The 22,033-nt window shown below is 37.4% G+C and overlaps 1 protein-coding gene across 11 annotated transcripts in view; it reads right to left on the bottom strand.

Annotated features, from left to right (window-relative positions):
- The window catches only part of PPFIA2 (PTPRF interacting protein alpha 2), a 488,573-nt gene extending 466,784 nt beyond the window's left edge, over positions 1–21,789 (bottom strand). For 7 of the 11 annotated variants that reach the window (XM_082742775.1, XM_082742777.1, XM_082742776.1 and 4 more), the window contains exons 1-2: positions 20,510–20,787; positions 16,031–16,281 (exon numbers count right to left, since the gene is read on the bottom strand). In XM_082742775.1, coding sequence (XP_082598901.1) covers positions 16,031–16,279 — 249 coding nt within the window. In that variant the 5' untranslated portion in view covers positions 16,280–16,281; positions 20,510–20,787. Of the gene's footprint in view, positions 1–16,030; positions 16,282–20,509; positions 20,789–21,326 lie in introns of those variants that run through there. The other 4 variants (XM_082742772.1, XM_082742771.1, XM_082742774.1 and 1 more) reach the window with 2 other exon arrangements.
- Positions 21,790–22,033: the final 244 nt, after the last annotated feature.

The raw sequence follows: 22,033 nt of genomic DNA, 5'->3' as shown, positions 1-22,033 counted from the left end.
GAAGCAGGCTCCCTGCAGAGCAAGGAGCCCGATGTAGGACTCGATCCCAGGACGCCGGGATCATGACCTGAGCCGAAGGCAGCTGCTTAACCAACTGAGCCACCCAGGCGTCCAAATAAATAAAATCTTTAAAAAAAATAGCAAAAGAGTATAAAATTGACAGGATAATAGAGGGGAAAATGAATAATTAAAAAAATGCTTTCAATCAATTCAAAGGGAGCATGAAAGGTTAATAAATAGAACACAAAAAAGACAAGGAAAATAGAAAGCCCTTACTAAGACAGCATATTAAGCACAAACATTCAAGTAATCAGTCAATACAGAGACCAAAGAATTAAAAGAGAAAGTTGTCAGACTGTATACAAATAAAATCAAAGAACCATTTGCTATCTGTGCATAATATACAGAGAAATACAGACACACTGAAAGTAAAAGGACAGATAAATATGTACAGTACAGACTAACAAAAAAGAAATCCTCTATCATATAATTAAAATCAGACAAGGGGGAATTTATGAGAAATTTATGAGAAAATGCCTGTCTAGGAATAAAAGCAGTCACTTCATGATGTTAAAGGTTCAATTGGCCATGAAAATAAAACAATTATATAGTAGAAAGCAACCAATAACAGTCTAAAACATATGCAAAAATTATTAGAATTGTAAAGAGAAATAGAAAATCTATAATCCTAGTGGGAGACATTAAACTTTGTAATTATACCAACATAGAACTTTAGACTTAGAACTGTAAAATGAAGTTACATTTTTAGAAAAAAATTAAAGTTACCTACAACATTCCTAAAAAAAGTGATTTCAGAGATCAAGCTTTTCTACTAAAAGACATTAACTGATAAAGTTCTTCTAATTCAAGCAATGTCAACTACCATGGATTATGTGCAGATTGTGTATGGTTCATGGGACCATTTTCTGATGACAGACTAGATCAGACAACTAGCTAACTGAGTTTTTAAAATGATATTTTGTACAAATATAGTTGAATAATGTCTTTCATATACAAAGTTAATAAGAAAAAATAATCTTGCTATTATTTGGAAGTGACTTATCTCCTTTATATCAAATAGATCCTTAGGTAAGATTTTCTCATGAAATACTTTTTAAATTAGTAACCACTATTTTTTTTAAAAACTCACAAATTAATGATCTTTTTGTAAGTCACCAAAACAAAAATGCACATTCTAAACTCTCACATAAACATATATAATAAGTTTTGAGCCAAAATATTACGTATTTTAATTGAACCAGAGTACTCTAAAAATAGGCATAAAAAGACAATCATAAGTAAGAATAATCCAGGAAAATTAGTTTAATACAAAACAATGCAGTGCAAAATTCTAATCACATCCATTTTTGAATAATTTTTTCTAATTAATATCAAAACTAACATGGGCTTGCAGGCAGAGTGATGTTTCAAAGCAGAAATGTTCATCTTATGTTGAATGCTGCAAGAAACACCTGTCAATCCTTATACAGCCTTTGCAGGCAATCTGAGATTTCTTGACCTTCTCCTGGGAGTGAGAGTCAAGAGGAATATTTACGTTTTTCCTATACTATTCCAAGTTCCAGTATCAAGGATTTCACTTCTCGGGAGGCAAAAAAGTATTTTAAAAATGTCATTTCGGGAGAAATGTGTCCTAATTCAAGGCCCAAGAAAGACATTACCAATCATTTAGAATCTTACTTAATAAATTCTGTCACATTTGGAGGAAATTAGTAGATCTGCATTTAAAAAAAAATTAGAGCCACAAACTCAGCTGCAATGCAAAGAATAATTTAATTTGGATATTTTTTAAAGATTCTATTTATTTATTTGACAGAAAGAGATATCACAATTAGGCAGGCAGAGAGAGAGAGGAGGAAGCAGGCTCCCTGCTGAGCAGAGAGCCTGATGCTGGCCTTGACCCCAGGACCTTGGGATCATGACCAGAGCCAAAGGCAGAGGCTTAACCCACTGAGCCACCCAGGTGCCCTGCAAAGAATAATTTAAAATTCAAGCACTATGGGGTGCTCAGAGGGTTAGGCACCTGCCTTAGGCTTGGGTGATGATCCTAAGATCCTGGGACGGAGTCCCGCATTGGACTCCATGCTCAGCGGGGAGTCTGCTTCTCCCTCTCTCCCTACCTCTCCCCTTGGTTGTGCTCTCTCTCTTTCAAAAGAATAAATAAAATCTGCAAAGAAAAAGAAAATTCAAGCACTACGTGCCTTTGAGTTACTAATCTTCACTAAGACTTATTCACATAATCTTGACTGTTAAGTAATCAGGCAACAGATTTTAGGCACCTTACTAAGGTTTGTGATATGTAAGCTAATACAGAGCTACTGTTTTGTAAGCTTAATTAAGTAGCAGAGATCGATGCAAAGAAGTGTAATATAATTAGATAGAATGTGATAGTCATGCTTGTAAAGCATTCTACAACTATAGTTCTAAAATCTTTCTCTTCTCCAAACTAGAACACTGAGATGGCAGCTCTCTAGCCTTGTGCCATAAAGTCCTGAAGAGAAAGATCCAGAAAAAGTCAACAGCATAAATTTCAATGTCTCTGTTAATTAATCCAGAATTTTTCTCCACAGATTAATAATAACAAATTAATCACACGTGTGCTAACATTAAGTATATCAAATTAGACTATAAAATATAGTGGAATACTCAAGATAGAAATTCTTCTTGAGACTACTAATGGCTGTTTTTCTGTTGATATCATTCCTTCTGAGAGAATAAGAACAAGCAATTAAAAAGAAAAGCAGGGTGGGGGGAAGGAAAAGAATCAATAATTAAAAGATAAACTGTTCAAAAATAAAAACTAACCAAAATATTCTTTTATTTTTCTCCTTCCATGAAATGAAAGTCAGATATACATTTCAAATAGTGGTAGTAGCATCTCATTAGTTATCCAAACTGGTTCTTTCATGAAAGCTTGCTTAATTTAAGACATAAACTTTTTAATAAAAGAATATGGAAATGTGAAAAGAAATGGAACTTGATGTTAAAAAAAAAAAACTTGGACTACTATCTTTTATTCATACCTTCAAAGCAAGCCATTTACATTCTGATCTCCCTTGCTCTGATTTATAAAATATTAAAAATGCCACAATCTCTTGACATAAAACCCACTTCATTCCAGAAGGATCTTTGAGGTGTAGTATCAACACCAGCCTCATATATATGACTTTAGTGTTATAAACACTTTAGCCATAATGCTCTGTAAATTGATGTGTTTTCTTTTCTGTCAAGGTATTTAATATATGCTGTATAATTTTTTATGGCTCTGTGAGACTTGCCAAATAAGCACAAAGTAGATACCACAGAGAATATGTTCAACAAGCAAAAGAATGACTTTTGTTTTCATTTCATTATTTAGTACTTTGGAACAACAGTACATGCCAGACACTGCTGTGGGCAGAAAATGCAGCTGTAAACCATTAGAAAAGAATCCCCTGGCTTCATGGAACAGAGTCTAGTGGAGGGAGAAACACATAATATAACAAGGCAATGAAATAAAGTCTCCACTGTGTTGGAAGGTTTTGAGTGCCTTAGAAAAAAGGTAGAAAACAGAGATTGGAAATATTAAAGAGGGACATATTTTACTTTTGACTACATTGATCAGGCATGGCCTCACTAAGGAGACGGTACCTGAGTCAATTCCTGAAGAGTTGAGAGAGCAAGTCACATGTTGTTTTGGGGACAACATTCCAGCCCTAGGGAATAGCCAGTGCAAAGTCCCTAAGACAACTGAATGCCTGACGTATTGAACCGCAAAGGACACCAGAATTGTGGGAGTAGAATGGATTAGTTAGAAAACTGGAGGAGGTGACGTCAGACAGAAAAAGGGAAGGGGACAGCTCTTAGACCTTTAGGCCAATTTACAGACCTGGGCTTTTACACTGAAAAGGGGAAGATTTCAGAGATTTGAGCAGATGTAAAACAAAATTTGACTTACCTTTTCTCAGAATCAGGATCTTTCTTCTTGTTATTTTGACAACAGACTGATGAGGTACAAGGACATAAAGCAAGGAGCCAGTTAGGAAAATCCTGTCTAATCCAGATGAGAGCAGGGGACTCTGACTAGGATGGGGCTGTGGAGGTGGTTACTGGGGTTCAAGTCTACATATATTTTGAAGATAAAACAGAGAGACTTTACTGCTAGATGGAATACAGAATGTATGAAAGAAATAAAAAACTGAGGATTTGGCATAAGCCAACAGAAGATTGACAGGGATATTAGTTGAGAAGCAGAAGAGTAAGTGAAGATCATGAACTCAATTTGGGACATGTTGAATTTCTGCATTTGACAACAGGAGTCTCATGGTCACAGGAAATGTCTGCATTAGGAATGTTAATTCCAGAGTCCTCAACATTTAGATAGTATGTAAAGCCAAGAGATAGAAGAGATCATCAATTGTGTCATCCCAGATGGAAATAGAAAAGGTACAGATACGGAATCCTGGAATCACCAAGCACTAATGGGTCTGGAGGATTAGGAGTGACCAACAACAAACACTGAGGACTGACCAATGAGGTAGGAGGAAAAGTAGGCAAGTGTGCTGCCCTAGAGCCAGTGAAGTAAGTGTTGCAGAAAAGAAGAGACCCGGAGTAGGTAATACTGCTGATTAACAGGAATGAGACCGAGAATAGACCAATGTGTTTAGCAATATGGAGATTATTGATTACAGATAATTTCCAGAAAGCAGAGTAGATGGAGTTTAGGGGGTGAATGCCCAGCTGGAGTGGTGGATTCAAGAGAAAATGAAGAAAATGTGGGGAGAGATGTGAAATAATAAGTGCATAGAATTTTTTAAATTTTGCTGTAAAAGGAAAGAAATGGGGTGGTGACTTGGTAAGGTGAGGTTGTTAATACAATTTTTTTGAGATGGGAGAAATATAAGAACATTGAATATTGCTGGTTATAACCCACGAAAGATGGATACACTGATGATGTAGGAAAAGAAGAGGAAAAGTTTTGTCCTGAAATAGCAAGAGGGGATGATTTCTGAACACACAAGAGGGAACTGCCTTCTTTCCAGGAACATGGACAGTTTATTACATTAGAGGATAACAGGCAATGGAATAACAAGAGATAATCCTCGGTTATAAAGAATTTACAAATACACACGATATTCACTGGATTATAGGCCTTACCTTCTTATTACCATAATATATTCCTAGGAACCATAATTAGCCAAGGTTTTAAAATAAAGCATAGTGCTGCCTGGGTCACTCAGTCATTAAGAGTCTGCCTTCGGCTCAGGTCATTATCCCAGGGTCCTAGGATCAAGCCCCGCATTCAGCTCCCTGCTCCAGGAAGCCTGCCTCTCCCTCTCCCACTCCCCCTGTTTGTATTCTGTCTCTCACTGTGTCTCTCTCTGTCAAATAAATAAATAAAATCGTAAAAGAAAAGAAAAGGAAGAAAAGACAGCATAGATATCAGCAACACTATACTATAAGCATAGAACCTCAGGCATAGTAGGCCCTAAAATATTTGTTGCATAAGACATAATTATTGATTAAATGGTTATGATTAAATCAATAAAGTGAAAGTGTATGCCTTTTGTAATTATTTGAAATTAGCAAAAGTATTCAACATATTAGAGAATTACCCTTTCATACATAAGTGAACAGAAGTCTCAGAAGTTCAGTGGTTTTCCTGTGTTGTGGGGTTTAGCAAAGTTGAAACTGAAATCCAGGTACTATTATTTCTTGTTAGATACTTTACCATGCAACCCATACTTTCTTGCTTATAAAAAGTATCTGATGGGCTATAAAGTATGCTCAATACATTAAAAGATAAAGTCATGGTATTATAAAGATAAAGATTTGAGATCCTCAAATAATTGTGTTTATATAATTATATGAACTCTAATAATATTTTCATACTTCATTCCTAATAACATTATTTGCCTTATTAAAACGTAGGAGTAGTCATGAGAAATACTTTCAATGGCCCATGTATCATAAAGAAGGGTTCCAGAGAAGCTTAATATTTTTTTATATCCAATGAGCATAATGAAATGAAGGAGATGGCTCAGAGTAAAACAAAAGTAAGCCATGAATAAAATCCTGGTGAGTACCACTTACCAACTGTGTGGTGTTGAACAAGTTACTTAACCTCTCTGTGCCTCGGTTGTATCATCTGAAAAATGGGAATAATAATAACGACCTCATTGGAATGTTTTGAGGATTAACTGAGATGATACATCTAACCAGTTTAATGAAAGAGCTGGACTCAGAAATCAATATTTTTATATCTCCTGATTCCCTCAGATGAAGAAATGAACCCCAAATGAAATTGCAGGCAAGTGTCTTAGCTTTTCTGTTCATGCGTAGAAAATAAACTATCTGTCCTTTTGTTTGGAATTAAATACTCTATAATTTCCAAGTTCTAGTTCCATATAGGACTATGTAATATACAACACCTAAGCTCCTATCCCACCTGAACCTCACCCTTTTCACTCAGCTTTCAAGCTTGTTTCAAGCTTTCAGCTGCAATGGAGGATATGGACACAGTGGTCTCCCTTTATGCAGACATCCTACACTCATAGCAACAGTTCCCGACCCTTGCAGAGTCAGAGCTTGGGACTAAAACTGGAATGAAAGATCACAATGAAATGTGGCTGACACAGATGTCATCTATGGTCAGGGCTTTCTGAGTGCAATGGATGACCTTTCTTCTGGGGTAGGTTCAAGACTTTCTCAAAGAACCCATATTCCTCAGTTTTACTTGACTCACTCTCAGTTTCTTATTTGGAGTTAGTCCTCTAATTCATCTCTCATTATTCAACACCTGGGGACATGGGGTTCAAAAAATTAATAACTTTTTTTTTTTTACATTGGAGGACTTTAAGTTTGCCTACCATGCAGCCCTTTAATCTACTATAGAGGCACGAGCATCTCTAGCCACACCTGTGTGTTTTAGACATCCAGCTCTATATCCTTCAACTTCTGGAGGAAATACATCAAGCTCTCTTAAGTGTTTTCCCTGAAGCTCCTCTCACTTGGTTCAACTGAAGGGTAGTCACCCCATCCCTCATACGTGGAATGGTAGATTATGCACAGGAAGCCAACAGTTCTCCAAAAAACCCCAATCTCTCTTCTAGCTTTACCACCTCAACATTTGTAGAGTCTTAAAATGGAGCTTGAACTAATGTTGTTGGACTTATTTGTTGGATTACGTCTTAGCACTTTCTGTGGATAAAGTCTTACAACTCACTTTTTAAGCCTCCCTTTAAAGAGAAAGAAAGACTCCAATTTGAATATCTGGATGCTTAAATAAAGCACTGGCATAGTGGGAGTGTTCAGAAATATCAGCTATTGCTATTATTCATCATATCTTTATTATTTAAGATTTAAGGAGTGACTAGATGAGGAACTACTCACAGAAAAAGAAATAGGGAAGAAAAAGCCAAAAAAAGGATTTAAAAACCGAGACAGTGTGGTGCCATAGAAGTTAAAAGAATAAGATGTTTGGCTTTTTTGTTTTGTTTTGTTTTGCTCTTTGAGAAGGGCGCAATCACAGTGTCAAACTTTGCAATGAATTTTAATAAAACATACCTACTGCATTCATCAACTGCTTACTGGTGACATCATTTTGAGCAGGGAGTCAGGGAGGGCCAGACTTCAGTTGCTCAAAGGTGAATAAAAAATGAAGAAACTGAGACAGTGAGAACAAACAAGTTGGGAAATAAAGTGTCAGGGAAAAAAAAGATAGATTGGTGGCTAAGCAGAAACATGGTGTTATGTGACTTTTTTGTTGGCCTTGTACTTTTCCTTTTAAGAAATAGATTTGAATATGTTAATAAAAAAGAACAATTTGATAGAGCAAGAACAATTGAAGATAGTAGATAGAGAGAAAAAGTAATAATCAAAAGGACATGAGAATAAGGCATCAAAAATTTAGAGGAAGGTATTAGCCTTAACCAGAAAGGGCAATGCATAAGATTGGAGAACGGAAGTAAATGAAGATTAGTGTGAGAGTAAATAAGAGTATGGGGGTACATGGGAAAAGAATCAGTATTGAAAGACAACATAATGAGTAGCAAGAAAAGGAATGGTTACAAAAGAATTAAGGACATGGGAATTACAAGATGAAATAATTAATAGCATTGCTTGGCACCGAGATGCCAAGGGGCATGAAGAATGAAAGGATCACTAGATTTGCAAAATATGTATCCATTGGCAGCATACACGAGTATATCTTTAAGAGAATGATGATGATAAAATACTGGCTATAGAGATTAAAAGAGAGATATAAATGAAGTGATATAAATCCTGAGATACAAAGGCTGTTGGTGAATACCATTTCATTTGGCCAGGGGAAAAATAACTAACTGGAGGCAAGAAAAGCACATTAAGAAAAGAGAATAAATACAATAAGAGGTAGCAAAAATGCAGCATCTTTGATGGGAGTAAGAGATAAAATGTTTAGTGCCGTGGCATTAGGTTTCATTGGAAAGGAAAGAGCTCGATTCGGATGTTATCTTCTCCGCACAATACGAAGGGATGTTGTTTGACTTAATCAAGGGACATGTGAGATTGGCCATTGAGGAAGTGGAAAATTTGGGAAAACCATTTAGCAGAGTGTAGTTAAGAATTCTTTTTTATAAAAAGGCCAAATCAAGGAACTTGCAAAATTTGATAAAGGTTGCTGAAGGTAAGGATTTTTAGTACTTTCAATTTGTGCTAGTGTTCATTATTACCCAGTAAAATTGTGCAGTTAAGGTTGGCTAAGGATAATGATGATAATATCTATAGTAATAATAACAGCATCAATAGGTGCACTTCACATTTATTGAGCATGTACTATCTGTGAAGCACTGAATTGATCATTTGACATGTTCCAGCTCATTTATTTCTCATAATGATCCTATGAGGCAGATTCTATCATTGTTTGAATTAACTACTTTGACCAAAGTCATTGAGCTAGTAAGTTACAAGCGAAAAAAAAGATATCTAGGCATTCTGCCTCCAGGATAAAAGTAACTCCTGTAGTGTCACTTAAATGCTTTGTGTTTTAAAAACATCAAATTATAAACATATTCCTGCTCTCCACAAGTAGCCTCTTACAACTTAATTTCTCTTCAGGTTATACAACTAGTGCACCCCAATTTATGAAAAATGTCTCCTGACATTTTTAAATGTTCAGGGTTTCAGAAGCATATACACACACCTCTTTTCAACCATACCAGGAGAAGATATTATCCCTCCTTCCAATTAAGGAAATAGAGTTTCAGAGAAGTCAAGTTACTTACCAACAGTCCCTCAGCTAATAAATGGAAGAACCCCAATTCAAATTTAGATCTTCTGACTCAAATTCAAAGCCTTGTCCATTTAGTTCATTACCAATCCTTGTGTATCCTTTCTCCTCAATATTATTTCCATTTCTATTGTCTTTCTTAGATTGAAGACTCACAATCTTATTTTGAATTCTCACAACCCTCTAGAACTCTTACATTATCACAATAAGCTCTCCTTAATACAATAATGGCCCAAATGACTCTTTTAGCTTATATTTGTGGTAAAACAATTGCAGTGGTGGTCCTTGTGCTCCAACCCTCCCTATAATTTTGCTATGTAATTTTGTATTGCATCCCACTCTGTGTCTAGGCGTGACAATGAAATATTACCAAAAGAAGACTCAAGCGAAAGCTTAAAAAGCACTTGCTTATTTCTGCTTTGCTCTTACTCTTCTTCCATGACCATGAACCTGCCCGGGCTGGCCTATTGCAGAATTACACACATGGATAGAGCTGAGTGGCCCCAGTTGGTCCAGCCAAGGTCATTCTGGATCAGGCAACAGCCAGTTAACATATAGGTAACTGAGCCAACCTCCAGCTAACCAATGGCATAAATGAGCTAGCCAAGATCAACCAATCCAAGTCAAGATCAGCTGAATTCCATTAACCCAAAATTTTGTATGAGATTTGACAGTGCCGTTTTTTATTGTCACATAATTTTATTTTTTTAAGTTTTTATTAAAATTTCAGCTAGTTAACATACAGTGTTATATTAGTTTCAGGTCTACAATAGAGCGGTTCAACATTTCCATACAAGGCCAGTGCTCATTAAAGTGCACACCTTAATCCCCATCACCTATTTAAATCCATCCCCCCACCCACCTCTCTTCTAGTAACTGTCAGTTTGTTCACTACTGTTAAGAATCTCTTTCTTGTTTTGCCTCTTTCTCTTTTTTCCCCTTTGTTTTTTGGTTTTGTTTCTTAAATCCAACATTTGAGTGAAATCATGTAGTATTTGTCTTTCTATATAGTTTAATTTTATTTTTTTAAGATTTTATTTATTTGACAGATCACAAGTAGGCAGAGAGAGAGGAGGAAGCAGGCTCCCTGCTGAGCAGAGAACCTGATGTGGGGCTCGATCCCACGACTCTGGAATCATAACCCAAGCTGAAGGCAGAGGCTTTAACCCATTGAGCCACCCAGGTGCCCCTATATAGTTTAATTTTAGCAATAGCTAGCTGATGAGTATATTAGGTAATCCATCCTAATTCAAAATGGCAGAATGATATTCCTCCATTATACCCTCATCACCAGTTCACTCAAAATTCTAATGATCATTCTATATACACACACTTATTGTTTACTGTCACCATATATATGAACAGGTCATATTCCTGTACTGCCACTCCTACCCCTACAACTCTTTGACAAACAAATCTGTCAGTTATTCTCCTTATTTAATTCCGATTTAGACTTAGAAAACAAAACAAGGGCACCTGGGTGGCTCAGTGGACTAATCCTCTGCTTTCTGTTCAGGTCATGATCTCAGGGTCCTGGGATCAAGTCCTGCATTGGGCTCTCTGCTCAGCAGGGAGCCTGCTTCCTCTTCCCCCTCTGTCTGCCTCTCTGCCTACTTGTGACCTCTCTGTCAAATAAATATATAAAATCTTTACACACACACACACACACACACACACACACACACACATACACACACACCAAAGCAAAAACCAGATATGTGGCTAGTTCATCTGTCTCCTTTGTGAAAATTAGGAACCTCAAGCCTAGCCTAGAAAGAAGAGTATAGACTGAACTTCAGTCCCCCAAAAGTCTTTAAGAGGACCCATGTACAACTCTACTATTCCACAGAGAATATCCTTGAATTCTTTCCAATGTTTTTTAAAAAGATTTTATCTATTTATATAACAGAGAGAGAGAGCATAAGCAAGGGGAGCAGCAGAGGGAGATGGAGATCATGACCTGAGCCGAAGGCAGACACTTAATGAACTGAACCACCAAGGGGCTCCTCCAAATTTTTTGAAAATACCTCTTTTTTTTTTTTTTAAAGATTTATTTATTTGACAGAGAGAAATCACAAGTAGACAGAGAGGCAGCCAGAGAGAGAGAGAGAGGGAAGCAAGCTCCCCGCTGAGCAGAGAGCCCGACGCGGGACCTGATCCCAGGACCCTGAGATCATGACCTGAGCCGAAGGCAGCGGCTTAATCCACTGAGCCACCCAGGCGCCCCTGAAAATACCTCTTTAAGATCACTTTCCACATGAAACTTTCTGTATTTAATCATAAGTCAATATTATAGCTCAAAACTTTTTCAGTACTTCTATAAATGTCTGGTACTATATTAATTTGGATCCATTTATATATTTTTTCTAAGTAAGCCTATTTCCTGTGTTCTCTGGGAGCCAAATTATGTTCTTTTTATTCCCTATCCCCTTTACAAATATATGTAACCATTGAACATACAGAAGACCCTCAATATATGCTAAATAAAGTGCTACAGAGAAATTGTAAACTTCTATAAATAATGACTTTCTTTATTAGTGAGGAAGTGAGAAAACTCACTTCCCATGCCTTTCCTTTAAATATTCTTACTAAGCATATTAGTAATTGACAAATATCCGTCCTGCTTAAAAAAATTTAAAACTATTTGGTCAATATTACTAGTAAATTATTTTAATGCTCATTGACATACATATACAGAAATTAATTTATCTTTTGGCATTCCGGATAAACAGACAAGTCTTTTCATATTTAATGCATTGCAAATTAATTTGTTCTTATTTGTATTATTTTCTCTAATCATCACAAACTACCCTGTGAGGTGTTAATATTCACTAATTTTTGTAGCATGGAAATTTGAAGTCCTGATGAAAGTTGATGATGTATGAAAGAGTCAGAGTACAACCTAGACCTTCCTATTTCAAGTTTATTGCTCCTTCTCCATCCAAAGTTAATATGCATTTACTTCGGGTTTTACTTTGAAAGCCCTCACTAGAGACCTGGTACTCCACTGGTTCAGAACATGGTAGATGATTTTGATACGTTCCTGTCCTTTTTTTTTTTTTTTTAAGATTTTATTTATTTATTTGACAGACAAAGATCACAAGTAGGCAGAGAGGCAGGCAGAGAGAGAGGAGGAAGCAGGCTCCCTGCTGAGCAGAGAGCCCGATGCGGGGCTCGATCCCAGGACCCCGAGATCATGACCTGAGCCAAAGGCAGCGGCTTAACCACTGAGCCACCCAGGTGCCCCGATACGTTCCTGTTCTTAAGGAGCATATAGTCTAGGTTAGGAAATGGGCATGTAAGCAGATATTTAATGATAAAATGGGAAATGATAAAGCTAAGGAACATGATGTTTCAGAGAAGGCTTCCTGGAAGAGATGAAGTCTTCGTTAAGATGAGAAGTGAGGCAAAGACATTGGTGAAGAACATTATGGGCACAGAGATGAATATGCGTGAAGAAGATAGAGGAAAAGTGTGAAGTTTCATGGCCTACAAAAGCATGACATTTGTATATTATTCAAACACATGGCATAACACATTTGCTAATGTGGAAATGTTGAGAGAAAGGAGATGGAAAAAGAAGGAAGTTTGGGGCCAGGTGCAAAAAAAAAAAAAAAAAAGACAGAAAAGAATAGAGAGTTGAGAATTATTCTAGAGATTAAAAACAATATGGCCCAATGATGACTGAATTTAGGACTTTCAGTGTCTGGGTGTGGAGACTGAGCACTGTATTTTGGGTAGGAAATAGAAGACTAAGGTCAACTGAGTTTGAGGCACACTGAATCTCAGGTTCTATGGAACATTAAAATGCATCTGTGCATAACAAAGGTAGAAAATTGCGTGTGTAGCTTATAAACACCAGACCTGGTGATATGGAATTACTAGTACTCTTTAAATACCCAATCACATATGAAAAATTAAACACTATGGCTACCAAAAAACTTTATTTACAAGGTTAAGATTGTTAAAATCATTGCTACATTGTTCATAAAGAAATGTTCAGAGAGAAAGTGTCTATAGCAAAGCACCAAATCACCAACACCGACAAGTATTGTATAAAACATAATATGTCATAAAGTTTGACGCTGATTTGAATTCTAGCCCGTGTTTGTTACAATAATTTTCATTTTTATTTTATTGTAGTTTCCAATTTGACATGCTTTATTTATACCTCAAAACTCACATTTATAGTTATTTTCTCCTCTCAGCTAAATATCCAATACAATGCCACCCAACAGCATAGTCACACTGCTTACAAAATAGTCAAAAAGATTCAAAGGTACCAATTAAAGAAGAATATCCTTCTATTGCTTGCAGAAAACCTACAGCCCTTAAGGTACAGATTAGATTATTAAAAATTTTCTTTAAAAATATGACAGGACCAAAAAAAATATGACAGGACCATCACTTTCTTTAAGGACCTGTGGATTACTAGCATTACTCAAATATTTATAATAGTAAAATGCAAGTCAACATTGAAAAAATCTCAATGTATTTGTAAAAGACTTTGGAACTATGTCTACCTAAATGGTTCAGAATCCATAACCTATAATTCCAAAACCCATACACTTTGCAAACTGTTATTTTTAAGTGTGTTGCAAACTTGATTGGTACAAAACTAAACCTGTACTAACATGAGAGATTTATGGTCTTTATTTTTCCCATGCAATAGGAATATTCAAAGAATTCTCTTCAGAGATGAAAATGTATAATTATGGGGTGCTTCCCCAAATCCATCTGGAGAAGTGTTCCATAATTTACATTATATACATACAAAAAAACCCAAGAAAATTCTGAACTTTAAAATACAACTGACCCCAGGGGTTTTGAATTTTTGATTGCAGACCAGTATAATTAAAATTCAAAACTTAAAAGTTTAGATTTTACTATAATCAAGATATTCAATACAACAGAACTGCTAGAATTTATTTAATATTGTACCTTTAAGAATAGATTTATTTGTAAAACATAGTATGTATGAAAACATTTCCAGTTTTCTCCTCTTTTCCCCAAAAATATCTTGTTCATTCATTTTTTTTTTTTACAAAGAAACAACTTAAACACTTAAACTATTCCTAGAATCATTTTGATAGATTTAGGATCCAAATTGACAGTATCAGGCTTAACTAAGATACACAAAGATAATGCGGGAGGGATATATGCATAGTCCTACATGTAGGACCAAGGAATCAACTTTTAATAAGAGTTTAGGGAAAATAGGAACTCATGCAGCATTTATGAAACTCAATCATAAACTTCAGATGACCACTGTCCCAGGGCATACAGAAAGTACGTTGAACCTGCCCCCATGTATAATGTATCCTAGGCTTCCTCAATAAAGCACTCTATCCAGAAAGAAAAAATGATTGCTCATTCTGTGCTTATCACAGAAGATAATGAACAGTGTGAGGGGTTCAGGAGCCAATTTAACACCATTAAAAGCAACTCAGATAATCTCAAAGGAGAGTAAGCATGATGGTGATCTTTCAAAAATCCCATTACGAAGAACAGTTGGAAAGACTGAAATGTCAACCTTGAAAAATACAATAATTGGTGAAGCTATGATAATTGTCTTTTGAAGTGAATCAACACTTCCTATGTATTTAAACAAACCAGTGAGAGTTACTGAAAATAATATTGTATCTTAACATAAGACAAACTGAAAATGAAAAGGACTGGAACAGGGGTTCTTCATGTACAGTTATAAGGTTATTGGATAGAGATGTCATGGGCTCTAGGTGATTCTTTCCATTCTGAGAGTCTTCAATATCTCAACATCACACTTCAAGTTAATAGTACAGCTGGGTTTAGAAGTTTATCAACTTCACTTATATAACCTTTAATATTTATGAAAGATATTTGCTACAAGATATAACTTTATGGAGGGAGGTCAACTCTTTAATATTTATATACTATCCTTATAGTAGAGGGCCAACCAAATTTATATTCAGAAGGAAAACATAGTGTATTGGGGTGATTATTAAAAATCTCATTCATATTCTATAATCTTTCTCATATCTAAAACAAACACAAGTGCTCTATTCTTAAATAAGAAGACTGAGTCTCAATATTAACTTAGTATATAAATAAGCTTGAAATCCTTAAAATTATCTTTTCCTATAAAATAAGATTCTTGACAAGCATATATTTTAAAATACCCAATCTAACAATTTTAAGTTTGTGAGAATAAGGCTTAAGTTTTGCCTTTTCTCTATTTCCCTAAATATATTTTAAGGAAACTGGTTAAAATGTTTTCTGAGAAGAGGGGATAATACATGGATAATTCCAGGAATTTTTGAGCAGGTGTTATGCATTTTTAAAGAAAGTCAAATAAAATATAATTAGACAGTAGACTTCCAAACTATAATCATTTCCAAAGATAGACCACACAGCTAAAAATGGAAAATACATGTTTCCAAATGTCATAATACTGTTTAAAGCAAGAAAAAGAAAACTAACTATTCCCACTTTCGTGTGGTTGAATGCTGATCAACAGCTGATAGGCCTATCAAAACATGCAGATAAAATTTTCAAAAAAAGAGCGAGGAGACAGGAACTCGGCCTTCACACCCACCATCACCAATGTACCATAAATTTGAGGTAAGATTTTTGTGTGAACTAATAATTCTTTTATTTTTCTCACCAAAACATGCACATGATCTAATTTAAGGGAAAAGAATAAGAATAGAAATAAAGCCAAGCTTATTTAAGTCTTGTCACTTTCGCAATTGCAACAGGAAGGACAAATACTACCAGGAAGCATACCTGTGGCAGGGCTGAATTGAGCTGTCGCTGGAGGGAATCTCTGTCATAGATGACATCCTGCAGTCTTTGCTGAGCAAGTGAGAGGCTTTCTTGGGTCTCCCGAAGGGTGTCTAGAAGACGATCCCTTTCATCTAGCATATTCACCATCAGCTGCTCAAAATGGGAGTCTGAGTCCGAGCCACTGCTTTGGGACCCCCTTTGGCTCATTGGGGTGTCCTCATTAATCGTGGGCATCACTTCACACATCATTGCTTAAAGGAAGTAAAGGGGAGGGAAGTCTTAGTAAAGAAACAATCTGACCTTCGACTCACCAAATTCTGCACCCATTAACCTAATTGTCTCTTTTTTTCCCCCTACCCCCATCCCAACTCCAGCCACACAAAATATTTTGAACTCAGTGAAATATGATTCATTGACTCCCTCTAATCTGTATCCTTCCTCTTTTACTGATAATGTATAAAGCTCCTACCTACAAAATATAGGTTGGTTTCACCTACTTCTTAAAGATTTGTGGAGTTTTTTTCATGACTTATTCCTCCAATTCAATTCAGAGTAATACATTATTCAACATACTAGTTGATCACCTTTCTACCCCTGTAAGTTGACAAATCTCTTAGAGAAAATACCACCATCTTACCCTTATTTGTTATATTTTAAAAACAAGTACAGTGTCTGGCACTTCATAGGTAGGAAGAAAATGATTTTTGAATGATTTCAATAATTGAAAGAATTAATGTTCACCCTTGAATTTAAGGAATCTACAAATAGTTAAATATTTATTTTATATAATAACCAGTTTTTCAATTTTTTTCAGATTTTATCAACAGGTTTTTTTTCTTACCAACTAATTGAAAGTTTCTTTACAACTCCCATTTTATCCCTTTTTGGACTCTCTGACTAAATTGTTAAGGTGATGCATTATAAAACCAAAGGTGGTCTACACAGAATAGATAAAGTGATATTGACTACATTGAATACAAACTTTAGGAAATAGAATGAGGTGCACAAGTTGGTTTAGGTTGTTATACTGCTAGTTGACTTTAATATTCTTTTGTTTCCTGTGAACTGCATTGTCTGTTTTCCATCGAAACAATACAACCTAACGCTCAATATTTCAGAAAACAGAAACCATAAATTACATTAGCTAATGTAGTTACTTCACATCTCAGCTGTTAATCACAAACATCCAGTCATGAAATAAATGAACTATTTTTTAAATCACTTATTAACTTGATTTATAACAGACAACAGACTTTAAGATGCAACACTGATCTACTGTATGGCATTTTAATAATCGGAAATTATCCCATTTTTTCTTTTATCTTCTATCTTACGTTCAAGAAAGAATCAAACCCATCTCAATTTCAGCTGTTGTACTGAGGCCAGAAGCTATTAATTAGAGGGCTTGGTTTTGCAGAAGGCTGATGTGGAGAAATGCTGGTTTGGCTGTTGATCCTGAAGCATTCTTTGGTTTTATAATGCAAGGTCAATTCATTTTTCTGCCTATATATTCCTGTCCCTGGGGAAAATATTTCTGGTGATATAGTCAAATAAAATGTCAAGACCTAACAGCTCAATAGTTAATTACTATTATGTGATTCTTCAAATAAATTGGGTTATTGAAGAGATAAACTCAATTATCTGAATGATTCTGTGAGGGCCCACTGAAAACTAGGAGAAACTTTTTAAAAGGTAAGAGGGAAGTATTTTATTACTGATATCCTATGTTTAAAAAAAAAAAAGAGGGGGTATGAATTTTAGGATAACTTAAGATAATACTTTGAGTTATTGCTCATCACTCAAAACACTGAGCTATCTGAAGGCAAATATTTGACTTGTTAATCACCCTAAATAGGTAACAGAATAGGTATGTAAGATGTATTTAAATGCACATGCGAGTGTGCATGCATGTACGTACACACACACACACACACACACACACACACATTTTACTGTTGCTAACCACCTAATGATGAAAAGAGAGGATATTTTTTTCCATTTGAATTTTATTTAAACAGTATCACAAAGCTGGAAAAAGGAGACTCTTTTCTAACTGCTATACATTTGCTTTACATTAATTGAAAAGGAATTAGGAAAAAATGTTTTAACACATTGGAATATTAAAAACAATTAGTTCACATGCCATGCATGAGAATCTACACACTGAACAGCTGTGTCATTCTGAGAAATCCTTACCAAGAGCCAATGTGTTTCTTTTTGACATTTAAGGTTAAAACAAAATAGTGGGAGAGGAAATGATAGCAGTGACAATTTGTGCCAAAACACTTGCAAGGCTTACATCTTGGGGTTATTTAAACATTCTTGAATCTCTATTTTAAGTCATATCCCTCTCAGAAAAAAGCCATTAGCACATCTTCACTTTGAATTACTTATAAAAAAGTTTAAATTCCAAGGAAAAGCATACCTGTGGTGATTACCTCAGCTACAATTTCCTTCTGAATACAGGACCCTAATTCTAACAAAGGCATGTTAGAACCATGAGATAATAAACATTCACAAACTTTAGGTTCTCATATCAATATAAAAGCTGGTCTCCCATTTAGTCAGTCCAAAGATGCTAAAGTGAGAAGCAGCTTAGGGACTTAGGGTCTTAGTCTATTAATTCTACACTCAACTTGATTCATTTCCATTCCTGCAGCATTGGAACCAGAACAAGTCACATCACCCTTCAAAACTTCAGTTTTCTCTTCTGTAGCGATATGAACCCATGATTTTATTTTTAAATAAGCCCATTGTAAGTCTCCAATAGAATACCTGAGACACACAGTAAAATTTAAAGGGCAATTACAAATACAAGTATTTATTCATTTTATAAGGTGACCAAAATTCACCTTGGCAGAAAGAATATTGTGCCTTTATGATTCATTCTGATCCCATGCCTAAAGTTTTAATTCCAGTGCATACTCTGAACTCTCCAAATCCAACTGGGAAAAATGAAAGTTACTAAATGCTAAAGTTACTTAGGAGATAAAATGTATTCATCTGTTTTTTTTCTTCACCCACAGTCAAACCAAATAAGTTAAAATCTTCTCATCAAAACTAGGAGGAAAAGAATTTTCTACAAAAAATAAAGGTCACTTTCATGAACTAGCTTAGTTCTTGCATTAGAATGAGGATTCTAATATAAATTACAAACTAGTTGTATAACCCTGAAGATAGAGTATAACCTATTTCTCAAATGTATAATTAGATATTAAAATCAATTAAAAATCTATATTCAATGTTCAACACCCTCTTATAGAATGGACAACATCTGAAGTAACTTCAGATGTTCAGAAGCGATTTACCTTCTATCTACTCCATCCTCATACTCCACTTTTAACTTTCACAACCATTTTCAGTATTAAAAATTGTATTGTATCACATAATTCCTGAAAAACCAGGAAGGACATCCTAAGAGCTCACTTTGATACTTGCCTTTCCGGCACCCCTCCCCAAAGTCAATTGGATATATGAATTGTTATCCTTTTCTACATGTTGCTGGGTTTTTTTTGTTTGTTTGTTTGTTTGTTTGTTTCATTAAATTACTGAAGGTTTTAAGACCTAGTTAGAGATATTGTTTATTTTGTTACAAAAGGAAAAAAATAATAAAATATCTGGTTGGTTTAATTATCCTGGTGCTTAAATTTAGCTTGAAGAATCTGATACCAGGAAAACCAACTCCCTTACTCTTAGCACATAACCTTGACTATCTTCCAAATCTCTCAGATTTCAAAATAAAAGTTTTGAACGCCCGCTGGAGTCATCACCCAAGGGCTTTCAAGATCCAATGTGTTTCTTAGCAATATATGTCTCTGAAGCAGTACCTATTCAGATACGCTAGTGTCACAAAAGGCTTTTTTTTCTGTCAATGAATCACTTCATAGAAGCAGATCCCTGGGATTTAGACCCTCCTCCAGGCAAAGATGCAATTATTCTCGATAGTTAGTTTCCTCTTCAAAGACTGAGTCTTAAGAACCAACCCAGCTCCACCTCAGTTAACCCACAAGGAGTAATTCGGTGAGAGAAATCCTAGCCATTGTCTGATTACATTACATGAATATTCCTCCTCCTATTTAACTCTTTGAAATCCCCTGTCTTCAGGAAATATTAGTATCACCTCTAATGGAAGCGTTTTGCACTTTCTTTACAGATGGCCAAGAGCCAGCTCTAGCCACAGGGTTGGACAGTTCCGTCTCAGCCACACCCCCACCCCACCACCACCCTGAAGTTGACTTCATAATTTCCACACCAGAATTCTTTATCTCTCACCCAAAAAGAGAGAGCCAAGTAGGGAGGAGGTGGAGAAATAGGAGAAGGGAGATGATGGGGGTGGAAAGCAAAAAGGTATGGAGCAGTAATTGGCAAGGAGGGATTTGCATCTCATCTTCCCTGGGGGCGGGGTGGGGCCAGGGAGGGGGGGGTGGGAAAAAAAAATAAAGCGGAAGGGAAACCTTGTAACTCAAACAGTTTCTGTACCTAAGGTCTGTAATTTCGGGTCCTGCTTCTTCAATTGATCAATGACAACCGCAGTCTCAGGCTTGACGAGAGGGTTAGCTCACACCCGGCACTCCTGGACCATTTCCCTAGCAACCGGAGGAGAAAGGCAGCTTAGACACTCGCGTGCCCCGGCGCCCTCCCGGAACGTGCCCCGGCTGGGTGGCGTGGCAGCAACCCGGCATCTTCCCGCGGCTCCGTCAGCAGCCAAAAGGAGAAGCGTCCATCGGAAAAATGGCATATTACAAATTTTGCTTTGGGAAGCAGAGCTCGGTTCAGACCATTGTCAAAAGGAGGAGAGGGGGAGGCGGCTCTTAAAGCAGTAGCGGCCCCTTTGCCCGAGCAGCCTCGACTCCCCGCGTGCAGCTGGAGCCCCGGGGCGGGGAGCCGGGAGCTGGGGACCGGGTTTGACTTACAGAAACTTAACCAAGCGATGCTGCTCCCCCTCCGCGCCCAGGACACCCAGAGGGTGTCCCTCCAAACGGGAGCTTTGGGGAAAGGCGTGAGGAGCATCTGGAAGGGAAGTTCTCCCCCCGGTTCCCCTCCCGGAGCCCCTCCGGAGTTCATGGCTAACGTCGGGAGTTGGCAAGCTACAGGGAAGCGAGTCCCCAAGGGATGCGGGAAGCACGACCGGTCCTCTCCTGGCCCCCCAGACTATTTCTGCGCTAGGGCGTCTCACTGAACTCAAAAGAGGCGCCTCTTCTCCGGAAAGGCAAGCAGTCGGTCCCCCACACCCAGTTTCTCCTCCCAGCCTCTTTGCAAGCCTCGCCGCTTGCATCAGTCGGCCGGAGGAACCAACCTGCTGGGAGCCGGTGCGGACGCTACAGCATCTTCTCGCCTCACTTGCCTCGTGCTGTGGCTGCTGCTGCTCCTCCTCCTCCGTCTCTCCCCCCTCCTCCTCCTTGGCAGCCGCCACCTCCTCTTCCTCTGGAACAAGGGCTTCCCCTGGAAGCTGCTGCAGTGGTTTCCACCGGCCCTTAAATAAATTCTGAAGTAATCACGTCTTTGCTCTCCTCCTCACGCACACGCGCTCACGGATACACACGACTCGCTCAAAGCCGCTCCCGGGCTGCTGGCGCTGGCGCGGGTCCCAGTGCCCCCTGAGAAGCCAAGGGCTGGGGATGGGCAGGTGTGGGCAGGGGATAGGCTCTGCCTGGTCTGGGCTTCCCCCGCACAATGGTCTCTACAGGAAAGCGTGCGTTGGCCCGTGCTGGGGGAAGGCGAATGAATGCGCTTGGGCACCTTCGGGCTCACTGGCCTTCCCGTGCTTGTCATTTCTTTAAGCAGCTTCCTGCTCCCAGGACCAGGGCACGGTAGTCATGGTTGACCTGAGTCAAGCTAGGGTGTGGTGGCATCTGTCACTTCTCGCTACCTCTCCAGCTCCTCTCCCTTCACTGCTTTGGCGATAAGGATTGTATGGTTAGTAATCCCTGCCCTAGTAAATTTCAGCTTGGAGCCAAGTCTGGTTTCTAGAACGCGTTCCAGTTCCCCCATATCTACACATCC

Source organism: Mustela nivalis (assembly GCF_964662115.1).
Source record: "Mustela nivalis genome assembly, chromosome: 7".
Classification (NCBI taxonomy): domain Eukaryota; kingdom Metazoa; phylum Chordata; class Mammalia; order Carnivora; family Mustelidae; genus Mustela; species Mustela nivalis.
The sequence above is the reverse complement of the archived record's forward strand: the minus strand, read 5'-3'. Positions and strand labels throughout refer to the sequence as shown.